The 14,504-nt window shown below is 39.4% G+C and overlaps 1 protein-coding gene across 3 annotated transcripts; it reads right to left on the minus strand.

Moving 5' to 3' along the window:
- Window positions 1-1,261: 1,261 nt before the first annotated feature.
- zgc:153681 (uncharacterized protein LOC751719 homolog) lies at window positions 1,262-13,871 on the minus strand. 3 transcript variants are annotated; one of them, XM_034598635.1, is made up of 23 exons: window positions 13,804-13,871; window positions 13,491-13,585; window positions 11,896-11,985; window positions 11,256-11,466; window positions 10,798-10,969; window positions 10,627-10,710; window positions 10,227-10,331; window positions 9,869-9,949; window positions 9,101-9,170; window positions 8,798-8,886; window positions 8,572-8,679; window positions 8,371-8,480; window positions 4,850-4,886; window positions 4,402-4,470; window positions 4,176-4,231; window positions 3,878-3,985; window positions 3,178-3,236; window positions 2,762-2,877; window positions 2,621-2,663; window positions 2,439-2,517; window positions 1,852-2,034; window positions 1,701-1,761; window positions 1,262-1,618 (listed from the first exon to the last, which is right to left on the minus strand). In XM_034598635.1, exons 2-23 carry the CDS (start codon window positions 13,552-13,554, stop codon window positions 1,580-1,582), a joined length of 2,034 nt encoding a protein of 677 aa, XP_034454526.1. In that variant the 5' UTR covers window positions 13,555-13,585; window positions 13,804-13,871; the 3' UTR covers window positions 1,262-1,579. The 3 variants fall into 3 exon arrangements, with proteins under 3 accessions (XP_034454526.1, XP_034454527.1, XP_034454528.1); XM_034598636.1 differs by lacking the exon at window positions 11,896-11,985 and having other exon boundaries at window positions 13,491-13,857; XM_034598637.1 differs by lacking the exons at window positions 11,896-11,985; window positions 13,491-13,585; window positions 13,804-13,871 and adding an exon at window positions 12,051-12,272.
- Window positions 13,872-14,504: the final 633 nt, after the last annotated feature.

Here is a 14,504-nt window from a genome sequence, read left to right on the forward strand (position 1 = left end):
GCGTGACTCTATTGCCCCATTGCACAAAGCAAGGTCCATAAAAGCACGTTTGGGTGGGTTTGGTGTGGAAGAACTTTACTTGGCCCCACAGAGCCCTGATCTTAGCCCCACCAAACACCTTTGGGATGAACTACAACGGAGATTGCGAGCCAGGTCGTCTCGTCCAACGTCAGTGTCTGTCCTCACAAATGCTCTTCTGGATGAATGGGCAAAAATTCCCATAGACTCACACCAAAATCTTTTAGAATGCCTTCCCAGAAGAGAGGAAGCTGTTTTAGTTGCAAAAGGGGGACCAGTGCATATAAATGCCTACGGATTTAGAATGGGATGTCATAAAAGCTTCGCTCGGTGTCCCAATACCTTTGTCCGTATAGTGTGTGTTGGATACCGTAAAACATAATGCCAGTCTTTGTTCTTTCAAATAGCAATGATTGATAACCACCTTTTCTAATAATTAAATATGAATAAAAAGTAAGTCATTACAGGATAATGTCTTCATTGAAAACAAATAAGCTACTGACAAGAACTTAAACTGTGTTAACACATTTTGAATTTAGAGTTCGAGAAACATTGAAGGTGGATTTGGAATTAGTTATTTAAAGAGAAATCGATGATCCACATCACGTACTTATCTCAGATCAAGAAAATGTTTTAGAAATTTAGTTTGATAACAACTTGCATATGGGAATAATTTTGAGGACTACCTCACTCACGTTCTTTTATTTAAATTTATCTTCAGACTCCAAGTGATCTTTGATATCAAGGAAAGTCAACTAATAATTTGCAAAAACTTAAATACATTGTTGAAAGTATATATATAGTAATCTGAGAAAGATGAATAGTGCCATGTTTAGCAGCTTGCACAAGTTTAAGACTCAAGACCCTATCATCTCCACTACAAATGAACAAAACCTATATATCAGCAGCATTTTTTACATCCCAATACCCATAGTATTTTAATTCCCAACAATACTATTTGTCGCTCAGTTTGTTAGCGTAATATTTAAGTTGTTGGAGCCATAGTTGTCCACATATTTGCATTTTCTCATGAGCCAGCTCAGCTGTCACCAAGACATGTACCTATTTTAACATGCTGTATTTATGGAGACTGAGAGAAGTGCTTGAAGCTCCTGAAAAAAGCAGCAACTGGCCCTTTAATTTAAGATTTTTTTCATGTTTTCTTGAGTATTTCCAAGTTTAAGGGTTTAACTTTGGTACTCAATATTATTTTCATACAGTATTATGGTCAAAGTGAAATGTATCAGTTGTGACAAAATATTTTTATTGTTGAACACAATACAACAAAATTAAGATGAACAAAGTCCAGCCATCTGTCTTTATTCCTATGAAAACATGAAGTGAATTTCTATACAAACCAAACACTAAGGTTACTATAATAGCTCAAGATTGAATCTTAACATCAGTTGTTTGGTCAAACTGTTGACATTTGGCTGCTAAAATAAAGCAATAATCAAAGGAAAGTAAACTCGACCCTTTTTTTTTTTTTAAACAAAACAAAAAAAAGTCTACAGAAAAAGATTAAACAAAAGGCATAAATAAGAACTGCAGATTTAACTCTTCATTTGTTGAATGCAACTTCAGGAATATGGCCATCCGCCTGGAAAGAGAGAAAAGCATTTTAGAGCATTGCTATAATGATCACATATGGAAATTAAATGAATGACTGCAAAACATATTACCTTTAACTGAGTGAAGATTTGTGCCGCTCTGTTGAAATCCCACTCGTTGTCTTGCAGACACCTGTGACACAGAACAAGTGTTCAGATATTTTGAGTTATCAAAATAAATTATGTCATGTCTACAAACACAACGTGGGGAAAAAAGCCTTACTTTTGGGACCATTCAAGGTTCATGCCAGACTTCTGTGAGAAGGCTGTGAGCATCTCCTGCTGCGGTGCGGTGAGGGTGGGGACGGGGCTCGAGGATGGAGTTGGGGCGGGAGCTACAAAAGCGCGGCGGATCTCCTCTGTTGTGGCCATTCGGATAAAAAGCTGGTCGTTCACGATGCACAAACTACGATACAAAAAACAGACGGAGAATTAAGTTTGAACGCTTCAGGTGTTTCAGGAGGTGGTGGACTTACTACACGGAAAAGTGTTTGTGGTCGTCTTTATTTACTAATAAAAGGCTTCGAGATATTTAGATACTTGTGGTTAAATAAAAAAACGTATTACTTTTTGAGAAGGCTAGAAATAGAATTTAGGACCAAATGTGGAAAAATCAAACAAATCTCAACCGGTTTGTAAGTGAGATTGTCTTTTTTTAATTATCATTCATGACGTTTAATGTGCAGAAGACAGGTCTTGGTGACCCACAACTGTTACTATGTTTGTACTTGGAAACAGGCACTTTCCACAGGGAAAACAAGATAGACAACAGGAAGATGAAAGGAACCACTGGGAGCTCACTAAACTTACCCAGAACCCCCTGCTGGGACTGTGATGAAAACTCGAGAGAAGGCCATGGTGGAGTCTCGGGATTTACCGTCAACAGCAACTGTAAAACAGACGAGACATAAATTATGAATACAAATAAGCATTGTTTAACCTTTACAGTGGGTGGGAACCACATTTCAAATATTTATGAGCAAACAACTCACCTTCTTTGAAGACACCACTCACAGTGAATGACAGCAGAGTGTTCTATAAACAAACATTTTTAAGGAGTTAATGGAAATGATTCACAGTGAGACAAAGTGGCCAAAGAAAGGTGCAGCCCAAACTAAGGAACATGAACTCACTGTGTAGGTGTTTACGTCGACGGTAAAGGAGGCAATGTCGTGCTGAGTTTTGGGCAACTCGTTGATGAAAGCAACCACGTTCAGTCGCGTGTGCTTCAGTAGTCGAAATCTCATTGCTAAAGTAGGAGAGATCCAGAGAGGGAAAAATTCACAAAAATATTCAATGTCAACTATTCAGATGCCATGATGGTTGCTATGTAGTTACTAGGCTACAGTCCATGTAGAACCAACCACAAAACCCACCTATGTGTTTAACCTATATAAGAATGTTTCATTGATATTATTCTTATGCAGGTTATTGTGATGACAGTAATTCACTGAATCCTGTACTGCTTATTTGTTCTTTTTGTTTATAGCAGAACAATGGCAGGACTGCCACTCACCCATCAGTAAAAGATTGTGAAAGGTAAACTCACTTGTATCTTTGATCCTTTTCAGGTTTCGAGTGTCTTTGTGATATTCTCCCAGACTGCTCCTAAATACCAGGAGAGCGACAGAATCAATGAGAATACAGCTCAGACTACATCCACACTGATGTTTTTATTTTAAAACAGGGATTTAAAACTAAAACCATCACCGTCCAGATCAGCAGTCTAGCTCTGTAGCACACTGTCTATTTGCATAAGGTTGTTAGGTTGCAGAAAATGCTATGAACAAAACAGCAAAAGTAAAAAGTAAGTCCCTAGTTTTTTTTCTTTGCCTGGACTCACCTCTGTTAGTCCAGTTGTTACTATTAAGACCAAATCAGGACGTGAATGTGGGTGACTGCATCATCTTTTTCGTCTTTTAAGTCTCAATATCAATATCAATATCAATATCCTTACTAAAACACAACCACTGAGTTTTCAAACCAAAAAAGGGCCGGAAGCTTTTCCAAAAGTCTCCACTGTAGGTACTAAATATTGTGTGGATGCCAGTCAAAATTGTTGTGAAATGGATGTCTTTTAAACTAAAACGTACAGGTGTGGATGTAGCGTCAGATAGGGAGGAGTGGGCTCAGAGATAACAGCAGCCCATGATGGCTGGAGCTCCACAAAAATCTTAAATTAATTAGTGCATCACATTCCTTCGACCAATGTTGCACATATGTAGAAGTGTCTTTGAGCATGTTCTTACCTGGAGGGGTTCTGGGTGGAGTAAGGTGTTGTCATGGATAACGATGCTCCATCATGATAAGCATCAAGAAGCGACTGTCTGTCCCCAGAGTCGTATATACTGTAGTACCTGCAACACAATCACATGCAACACTTTTCTTGGGTTCCTGAGATTCTAACTTGCTTAAAAACCTTTTTATAGAAATTCAATTTTAAAGCAGTACTAATTAACAAGCCCCTACTTGGGGTCACATAACCAGAGCATTAGCCCTGGAAAACAGCCAGTAATTAACAGACTTTATATTTATATAGACACTCACTGTTGTAAAAATTGAAGGATGAGAGCCTTGATTTCATCAGATCCAAAACAGCTGCCCTGGATTATCAAATAGAGAAGAAAATGTTGTCAGGTCATTAACAACAAAATAATCTTGAGACTTTTCACATGGAGGACAGTGCATCTTAAACTTACACATGTACCAAAAGACAAGAATAGAATGTTTCAATATTGATAAATATCAAATCACATGAGATAAAACAAGTAACCTTGCACGGTGGGATAGTGGTGGGTGTTTCCACATCAAATCCAATGGGTGGGGGGATATCGTTACCATCCTAAAAAGAAAAGAAAAAATACACAAGAGATATTAGCAATTCTTTGTAGATGTCACAGACTTGAGACGCTGATACAACTCATGAACAGCTTAAATTTGTAAAACTGTCTAAATTGCAAACTGCACAATACTGCAGTGTAACCGATATAAATAAAAATTTACAATAAGCTCATAGAGATGGAAAGAAGTGCAGTCAAACTATAAAATGACACAAAAGCTATTAGATGTATGTTGTTGTATTAATAACAGGGTGCCAGAAAACCCAGAGTTTCTTATTACGTCCTTACTCTCAGTGTGGTTCAATTGCAACCAATTTCATATGTATTGAAAGAACAGAGGCTAATGATAAATGATGAGGCGAGATAAACGCGTGGACTCACCAGTTTGAGAAGCCGGGGAAACCTCTGCCGCACAGCACTGGTACAGGAACAAAAATCAAGAGCAGGAAAGTTATCACAAAACACCACATACCCACACAGTTCTAATGTGTTTGTTGTCCAAAACTATGATGCCACAGACAGTCACACTCACAGACCCCCTTAATGTTTTTTTTATGCGCCTCAGTTGTTGTCATTTTAAGTGGTCGGGTTTGCAAGAAAATTTAGGAGAATACAGTCATGTACAGATACACGAAAATTGTGTAAACACATCCAGTGTCTCAAAGGACTTATTCTTGAATCAACAGCAAATGGTGTCTTGTACACACTGTCATCCTCCCTTCAGTTTCATGCTGTACTCTTTGGCTCTTCTCCCACCCCAAATTGTACTTACCAGCAAGTACTCACCCAATATGGATCTCTACACAGATATGACATGGGGAAGCAACATAAGCACACTTTTCTAGGAGCACACGCATACAAACATGCAGAGACCCACGACTGCACTGGAAACCAGCAAACACGTCCATGTTTAATAGTAAAATATGGGAGAGAGGTGGCCAGGAGTCTTGTGTCAACTCCCCCCAAACTCTGGCCCAGATGTGGGGGAGCAGATGAATCTACATCATGACAAAACCTAACAAGGTCTGGGTAAAAAGAATATATAAAGTAAAATGCACGCTAATCATCATGTGAGTGATTTTTCCAGTGTGTGTGCCCATGATTATCAGCAAAGAAAGGTAACCTGAGAACAGAGGTCAACAAAAAGGATAGGTGGCCTCAAAGTGAGCTGGACCCAGCAGTCCTACCACTCATCCTATAGTCTTCCTCTACTGCATAAGCAGAACAGTAATCACTGTCTCAGTCACCATCTCTTCTGAACAGATGGGTCTTGATGCACCAATAGTAGACGGAGTATATTCCTTCTTAATTTAGACCCCAACCCTCTGGTTACAGAGTGGGATATTATTAAACATGTATGATCTCTCTGCTGAATATTTGAGCTTAATGTACTTGTCACAGCCATCAGAAACTGGAAGAGAGTATTTTCACTTATGTTGACTTATTTCGGGGGCAAAAGTGAACTTGGGAGTTCAGAAATCATTTCCCTCCGAAGTTAGTAAAGGGTATTTGTCAAACTTTTCACTTCCTTCACTGAAAAGAGGCGGCATGTTTCAGGCAAGATAGAACCAAGTTAGTGGAAGAGACAAACTGCCTTTTCTCTTTGGCTCATCATTGGTCATTAATAATGACACGTATCCTCTTTGCTTCAGCCCAACGGCTTCTCCTGTGGAGTCCGGTCTTCTCAATTTCTTCCCGTCACATTCTTAGTGAGCCAGAGCTCCTGGGGACTGAGGCTGAGTAATCGTGACTGTGCCTGCCTTAGGTTGTCCCAGGATTTTGAGGAGGGATCTTACCCGTCATGGGCTATCCAGCCTTCCATACTCGCCTGATTTAGGGGTCCCAGTGGGCAAGGATGGAAATCATTGGCTGTGGTTTTTCTTGTTTCATCCAAACATTTGCCAAGACCCCTGTGGATTGCCCTCTCTTCAATAAACACAACTACGCTGTGAGACAATAATGCTCAAGAGATTGTGTTGGATTCATACTTTAAAAGCAGGAGATCATGTAGGAGGACTGTCATGCTGACGGTCTCCTTTAATGTGTCATATCAAGGGTTTTTGATAGCAGTTGAGTGGTGGCAAATTTTATCGCAGTTAATGGAAAACTAACCAGGATATCAACAGAGGAGTGCTGGGTACAGAATCACTGAGCACCATAAAAGAGACCAAAGCATGATAGGATGTCCCTCATCAAAGGTGAATAACTGCAGGAAGTGTGGAGAGTTTAAGCAAGCTGAAAGGAAAACAATGTTGAAGTGCATCTCGGTTTGATGATCCTCAGGAACTTGTAGTTATAGAAATCTTTGTTAAAGAATGTTGAAAGAAGGAAGGATTAATTATTAAGTAGGAAGAAATGTATATAAACAAATTACTGTTTGAAGTAATTGCAGGTTCATTTAATCATTTCTATTCTCCCATTCTTGTGCAATATTGTGGACTGTGCAATAATCATATGCAATCTACCCACTTTATACACCTACTTTGGTGCAATGTGTATGATATGTGTTTTATCTTTTTTATACATTTGAGTACGCTCCTATGCACCTCATGGAGTGGCACTAGACATTTCGTTGTATCACTAGACAATAAAGGCTTTCTATTCTACACAACAAAAACACAAATATAGGGGAGTAAACAGTGAATGTCAGCTGGCTCCTTGAAGTCATCCTTGACTGTTGAGGAAACAGTTTCGTTATCACACAGGCATCTTGCTGCTTGATCTGCTCGAGGGTTTGAGACGCATGTTTAAACCTGCTCAACAACACGACATAACGTGACACGCAGTCAGGACATCAGGGTTAAAGTGACTGGAACGATCCGGAGTCATGATCTGACATCATCGATTTATAACCATTTCAGAATATAGGACTAGATGGTGAATATCCCATGTGATTATCAGTTTGTGTGTTAGGATGGACAGATTAGAGCGGACACACACGCACACACACTCTTGCGGACAGAAGATAAGTTCTTCCCGCAGATTATGACTTAAAGTGGCGTTTTAACTTCATTGTCGCAGAAGAAGCGACGCCCCGTTTATACAGGAACATGATATAAAGATTCTTATAAGAAGTGTGAATAAGCTTATAAACATAAGTGTTTATAAGCAGCAGTTCTATGTGTGAGGGATTAGAAAACATCATAGCAGCAGAGTCACTTGTTGATCTGTGCCAGTTCACATTTAAAAAAGTTCAAAGTTCAGTTCATACAGATGAAAATGAACTACTTTACCAATCATTTGTTCTGTTTTCATATTGGGATGGTTATCATTTAGATGACAAACTTACGATCATGTATTTAGATATTAATTGTTAGTGAATGAATCATGAATCCGGATCCTCCAGTCACTGAGTCCTGACTGTGAGCGTCACGTCTCGTGTTGTTGTATTGAGCGCGCACAAGATATTGACGACTCATTTTTCAGGATGTTTAAATTCAGCCTCAAACTCTGGAGCAGATCAAACAACACCAAGTAAACTTGTACTGATCAGGTCCTGAGACTGTGTGTCGATGTGTGATTGAGTGGGGGTGGGGCCCTGGGGCCTGTGTGTGTAAACTCCAAAATCGCTCCCAGTGTCAAACAAACTGGCCTCAGTAGTAATAGATCTGTCATGTCGCGACACTGACCTGCGCAGAGTAATGCGCCTCACTGCAGTGGCGCTGATTTGATTTATATTATATCAATATTGATTTATATTGCGATTAAAATCGATGGATATAAGAAAATTATCGTGTTGTGATTTTTTTCCATAATCGCCCAGCCCTATTTGCAGCACAATACTGGTTACTCTTGCTACAGAGCAAAGATGCGTGGACACCCCTAGTTGCACACAGGCAGTCACACCACTGTGTCCCTTCCATAGCGACTTTACCCCTCATCCCCCAAACTCGCTGACTGACCTGATGTATGAGGCCTGGTCCTTGAAGTACAGACAGAGAGGGTTCCTGTTCAGCCACAGCTCCACCAGCTTCAGGCCTTTCACCTTGTCCAGCTCCCGATCAGACTTGAGCTAAACCCCACAGAAACAGAACAACATGGTGTGAGGAGGATTTTAAATGTGTGCGGTTATTAGTCGAGATTAACAGAGCAGCCCGTCTTACCTCGTTGTGGGAAAGGTTGAGAGTCTTCAGATTAGGCACCTTGGAAACCAATTCAGAGAGTTCATCCAGTTTGTGGATACGGTTGTTGCTCAGGTTCAAGCAAGTCAGCTGGCAACAGTCAGATAAGATGCACATACATTCAGTTTGACCAATTACTTAGCATTAACAGTGAAAAATCATGTCACTTATTTTCCAGAAAAGAATAAGAGATATGTATTAATCTTACCTCTGGAATGTTTTCTTCAATAATAGTAATGACAGCTTCCATGTGCGTCTTCCGATTCAAGGTGACTTCAACTTTGTTGGACACCAGGTCTGTTACATACAAAAAAACAATCCACAATTAAAATACCTAAAATAAAAAACTGGAATTAGAAAAAAAATCACCATCATTTTAAGTCCCAGAGAAGTAATCAAATCAAGCACAGACTGTCTTTACCCCCTATTGAATCCCAAATGTACAAAAACACCACCGTCTACCTAGATCACAGAAAGGCTAGATGCCCAAGAAAGAGATGAGTCTAATTACCTGGGTCTGTTCGGATGTTATTCAAGTCAAGTGCTTGCTGGGAGCCATCAAAACGTTTTGCCATACATTGCTGTGAAAGATAACATAACAGCAGACATGAGAAGTCAGATCCGCACAGAAAAAAATTACAAATTTAAGGGCACCGGCCAAATGGAAGTAAATGTGGATCCTTAAACTTTTGGCAACCACGGGACCTGAGGCTGCTCTTTAATTGGTTGTCGCAAATTTTCCAGGGGACGCAGCTCTTTGCGCCCCGGACACACCCACTTTTATTTACAGCGAATAGGTATTATTAACGTTAGTTGATCTAATGTGATTGGTCGACCCTCGACTGAGTAAATGTCTCAGGTACATCCACCGTCAGAGTTATTCCTGCTGCGAGCTGACCGGCAAAGATATGGAGACTTCAAGGGGAACTGTGGCAAATCCTGTAATTTCTTTACAAAACACACCCCAACAAGAAAGAAAAAAGAAAAAAAAAAAAAAAAAAAAGAAAAAAAAAAAAAAAAAAAAAAAAAAAAAAAAGAGGACCTGATTTACAGATTCAGCAGCCGGCCAGTGATGAGGACAATTTTACACCTGGGCTTATGCCGTTCTTGATATGAGAAACAGAGTTGGCTAACTGGATGTGGTGTAAGTAATGCATTTTATTGATTCCCCCGTTTGCTGTTTCAAAGCGTCGGCACGGAGGTACTGTGGACAACGACGGCAACAGCCCCATTCACATGTTCAGATCTCTCAGGCAGGGCATGATTTCCTCTGGCTCACCTTCAGGTGCTCCAAGTGTTCAGGTTTCAGGTCAGCGAGGAGGAAGTTTGGTGGAGAGTGGGGGTTTACATGTACCTCAACCTTCAGAGAACAAACATCAGGTGAGAGAGGTTAGTAAATAAAGATACACTGTAGACATTGAGTTTAAGATGAAATGTGATGTAAGATAAATACAAATATACAAAAGAAAAGAAATAGGGATGACCAAGATACCAATTCAATGTACCAATAATCTACAAGCTGCATGTAACAGTGTAAGATGTTGCCAGCATCTGATGATGCATGACATAATCAATCATTAAGGACAATGGATATTTTTTAATGAAACAAAAAGATTTCCATTATTACTCCAACATACCTTATAGCCATCTGTGTCTGTGATCTTGTGAGAACATTTGCGTAAAGCGATAGAAACAGAGGGATCATCCACGTAGAAATGGGCTCTGTCGTGGTCGACATGGAACTGGATGATTCGGGAGAGAGAGAAACAATCAAGATCCATCTACACAAAGACATTGTGCGAGAAACAACCCCGTCCACAACATCTGCAGCTTAGTGGGTTGTCAAAGTGAAATCATTTCTCTTACAGGGACTCACAGCTCCCTTTATGTACTAAAATGCTGAATCCATGCTGAAATTAAGCTCACATATAAATAAAAACATTTGCTGATAGCAGATCTTTTAATTTGTACAAAAATAAGAACTATGCAAAAGCCAATACTTAACATGTACATAGAGCAGAAACGAGTTAACCTCACCTGTACAGCTGTGAAGGGAATTGAACAGATGTTCTGAAGAGCGGTCATTAACCATTTCTTGTCATATTTTCGTCCGTGTGGTATCTGTCAAAGAGACAAGGAAAATATGATGTTCTTCAAAACATGACAAGGTAATCTGTCTTTTGGCATTTGTATATTAATAATACTCACTGTTACTTTAGACCAGCCTGACTGGTTTCTTCCTCCTCCATTGCCGCTTCCTCCACCTCGGTCTCCTCCTCTGAAGCCACCACCTCCACCTCTACCACCTCCTCCTCTCCCTTGTCGCCTGTCTCGGTCAAATCGTCCTTCTCCTTTTCGACCAGGTTTCCCATATGGGTTGCTAAAGAGGACAAAACAAGGACATATATTTAAACAACTCTCCTTCAGCCAGTGTCTGCCTGCTCTTGCTGTGTGGAGATTTTTTCAAACAACCCAGAATTCACTGAAGCAATTTCATTTGGGGTTTCTAAATTTCCTGAAAGAATAAAAAAATAAAAAGTCCTGAGAGTTATCTTTTTTGTACCGTTGTGATTCTTTCTCCCCTACAATCACACAAAAATGCTGTTTAATTTTTGATGAAAAAGTTCAACCACAAAACTGGGACGTAGCCCAACGGGCAAACTTACAATCTGTGTTGGGAGCCGTTGTCCTGAGAGCCTTCACCCATGGTTACATCTCCATCAATGTCATCAAGCCTAGGCCGTGGTCCTGGACCTCCAAAGCCACCTTGATGGCCTCCCCGCGGGCGGTCTCGGCGAGATCTGTCATACGACCGTCCCTTGTGAGAGCCTCGGCCTTTGCGGTTACGAAATTGTGGTGTGGTTCTATCATCGTGCTCTGAGAAAAGGAACAGAATTCAAGCGTTACTTAACATACTTAAAGATCAAAAACAAAACAGAAAGATCAGACACAGTTATGCAATTATATCAACACATACATCAGAGAAGTACAAACAAAGTTATATATTTATTTCAACACATAACAGAGAAAATATAAGGTAATGACCTTATATTTTCTCTAAGTTATGTGTTGAAATGTATCAAATAAATCTTAAATTCTACTTGTAGGAACAGAATACTATACTCAAGGGAATAAACATGGTACAGGACAGACCCACTCCTTTTAACCGCTGAAATAACTGCAGACAATGTAGTCTGTGTTTAGACTATAATCCATAGTCTGGTACTTTCATAACAAGGAAAAAAACAGTTGAAATAATAAAGTAGTTCATAAATGCTTATGTCGGTAAATTGCCATGATTAGATCCTCGGGAAGCGTCGTAATAGTCTGGTTTTCCTCCTTCGATCACGATATCAGCGCTCCTGACCTCTCTCCTCCTGGTTAAATCCCCATGTTCTGAAAACAATGGTACAAGGTGCCGAACGTGTAAGAATCATGCGGTAGTGAAAATGGTTTCTTACCGTTGTAGTAATGTCCGCCATCCGCCATGATTCTCGAATATTGTTCGCCAAAAGCCCCACCAATAAAACCGTGTTCTCTATTTCATACAACACAGAGGCTGAGACTGCGGAATAGAGGACAAATAAGACGGCGCCCTGATGGCAGTTTCTTTAACTGTTAGCTGTTAGCTGTTAGCGCCCAATGCGTCACGATGAAGGAAGGAAGTAGTTCTTATACCTTTAACTTCCGGGGTCATGGAAATGGTGCGGGAAATTAAAATGTTATTGTTAAAAAGTAAAACAATGGAAAAAAATGAATACATTTCCAACGTGAAGCTTAACATACACGTAAGACGGGATGTATTATATTTATTTATGATACATTGATATTTATGTTTTCAAAATAATGATAAATATACTCAAACGGAGACCAGCTCTCGTTACAGTTGCTCTTTATGGATCTACACAAACAAACCAGTAAAGTCAAAAAACAACAAAAACACAATAGGTCGTTTTTTATGTGATGAACCGGCAGGAACATTCAGCTGAACAAATGTAATAACACTGACAGAGCCATTTTAGAATATATTTTGGATTTAACATTTTAATATAAATATATTTTTTAATCATTTCAAAATAACTTTAAATATAGATTAATATTTGAATGTGGAATTCACGTTGAGTCCTATAAATAAAAACACATTTGCACGTATCTGGAGGCAAATGCATAACGAATTTAAGGAATTATCGAAAAACAATCACACAAGATTATCTTTTGGCTTGAATGTTTACTATTCAAAAAAATATGTTTCAATTCCTTGATAATGTTTTCAACATGTACTGTACCGCTACCCTTAAGATACTTCCAAAGTAGTTACATCAACAAAACTGCTTTACGAGCAGCTCTTTGCTGCCCTGTTTTCTTGTTAAAAATACATTCTCCCAAACTTTTAATTAAAAATGAATCTAAAAATGGGAAAAATCGCATTGGTTTGCTTTTGGAAACACTGATTTCCAGGTTTTCCAAAGTTAAATAAGAGCTTCCTGAGAAAAAAATCACTGCTGTGTTGACCTGGTGTCAGTTTAATTCATGTCATGTCAACACAAAAACAGTGGGGACAGTATTGGTGTTGCACAGTCAGGGGTTTTCACAAGATTTTACAATCAGGGTTGAACAATAAATTAAACACAACAATATGATACAATAGATTTTTGGGGGAATGTCTGATGATACCAAAACAAAATTTTGAAAAATGCTTATAATACATCTGATGCATCTATTGCACATAAACAGTGGTAGATACGATCTGCAACACAGTGATGCAGGCACATTTTAAGCTTTGTATATTTTACTTACGTGGGATTTAAGCTATATTGTCCCCATCAGACGTCTCCCTGACCTTCCTGCCTGAGACAGGTACCAAGGATGTAATCAAACATGGATGTAATAGGAGCACTCACCGCCGTTCACAGCACGTGTCACCACCAGGTTGGGGTAAAACTTTTTATGAAACAGAGACTGCATCCTCCAGGAAACCTTGTCAAACTCGCTCAGCCTTCAGGGAATCCATCCGGAGTTCACGGTGTCGTATAGAAAAAACACGGAAACAGATTATAAATGTAAGTTTGAACTTTTTGTCTCTTCGCCTCAGTCCGGTGCGCTGTTAATTAGTGTTAGCTAACTTTAGCTAACTTTAGCTAACAGTTAGCGTCAACACGGCGGAGCATCCTTCAGGACTCACAGACACACTCCGACAATATTCACCGATTATACCGCGTTTTTTCGATTTCCGTAGTAATCTGTGAATGTATTGTGATGTATGTGGCGCACCTGTCCCGGGCGGTGTCAGTCTGTCTGTCCCGCGTCACTCTGCTCCAGTGCGCCAAGAAAGAAACATGGCAACGCCCAGTGGACAGTGGGCGGGGCTACTTGGAACCTCGAGGCACTGCATCTGTCCTACTTCACAAAACACACCCAAAAATACATCTAAACTCCGCGAGGCTCCTAATGATGACTTCAAACTATTGAAGTTTAATTCAACGTTAATTCAACTTAATGGTCGTTTGTAGTACCTGGTGCAGCTGATTTGGGTTTCAGTATTCAGAGCTGGACAGTAACTTCAATGCAGTTTTGAGGAACTTGTACTTTACTTGAGTGTTGTTATTCCACTAAATTATTTGTGATGCTTTGTTTTACATTAACTTTTACAATACTTAATTTTTCTGATCATTTCTTCCTGCAAAGAAGTTTGGTACAAATTACACTTCATTGGTTCATCTAATTGTGTTTGTCAAACTGTAATTGTGATATAAGAAGACTGAGTCGATCAAGGCTTTTCATTGTTAATTTCACTTTTTCACCAGTATTACACTTTCCAAATGCATCATACAGAATGAATAGTTAAAATCCTCAATAATGATATTGCAACCATGTTTTATCAATATATAATAATCTTTTAACCCTCTGTACACAAC

Source organism: Hippoglossus hippoglossus, chromosome 10 (genome assembly GCF_009819705.1).
Source record: "Hippoglossus hippoglossus isolate fHipHip1 chromosome 10, fHipHip1.pri, whole genome shotgun sequence".
NCBI lineage: Eukaryota > Metazoa > Chordata > Actinopteri > Pleuronectiformes > Pleuronectidae > Hippoglossus > Hippoglossus hippoglossus.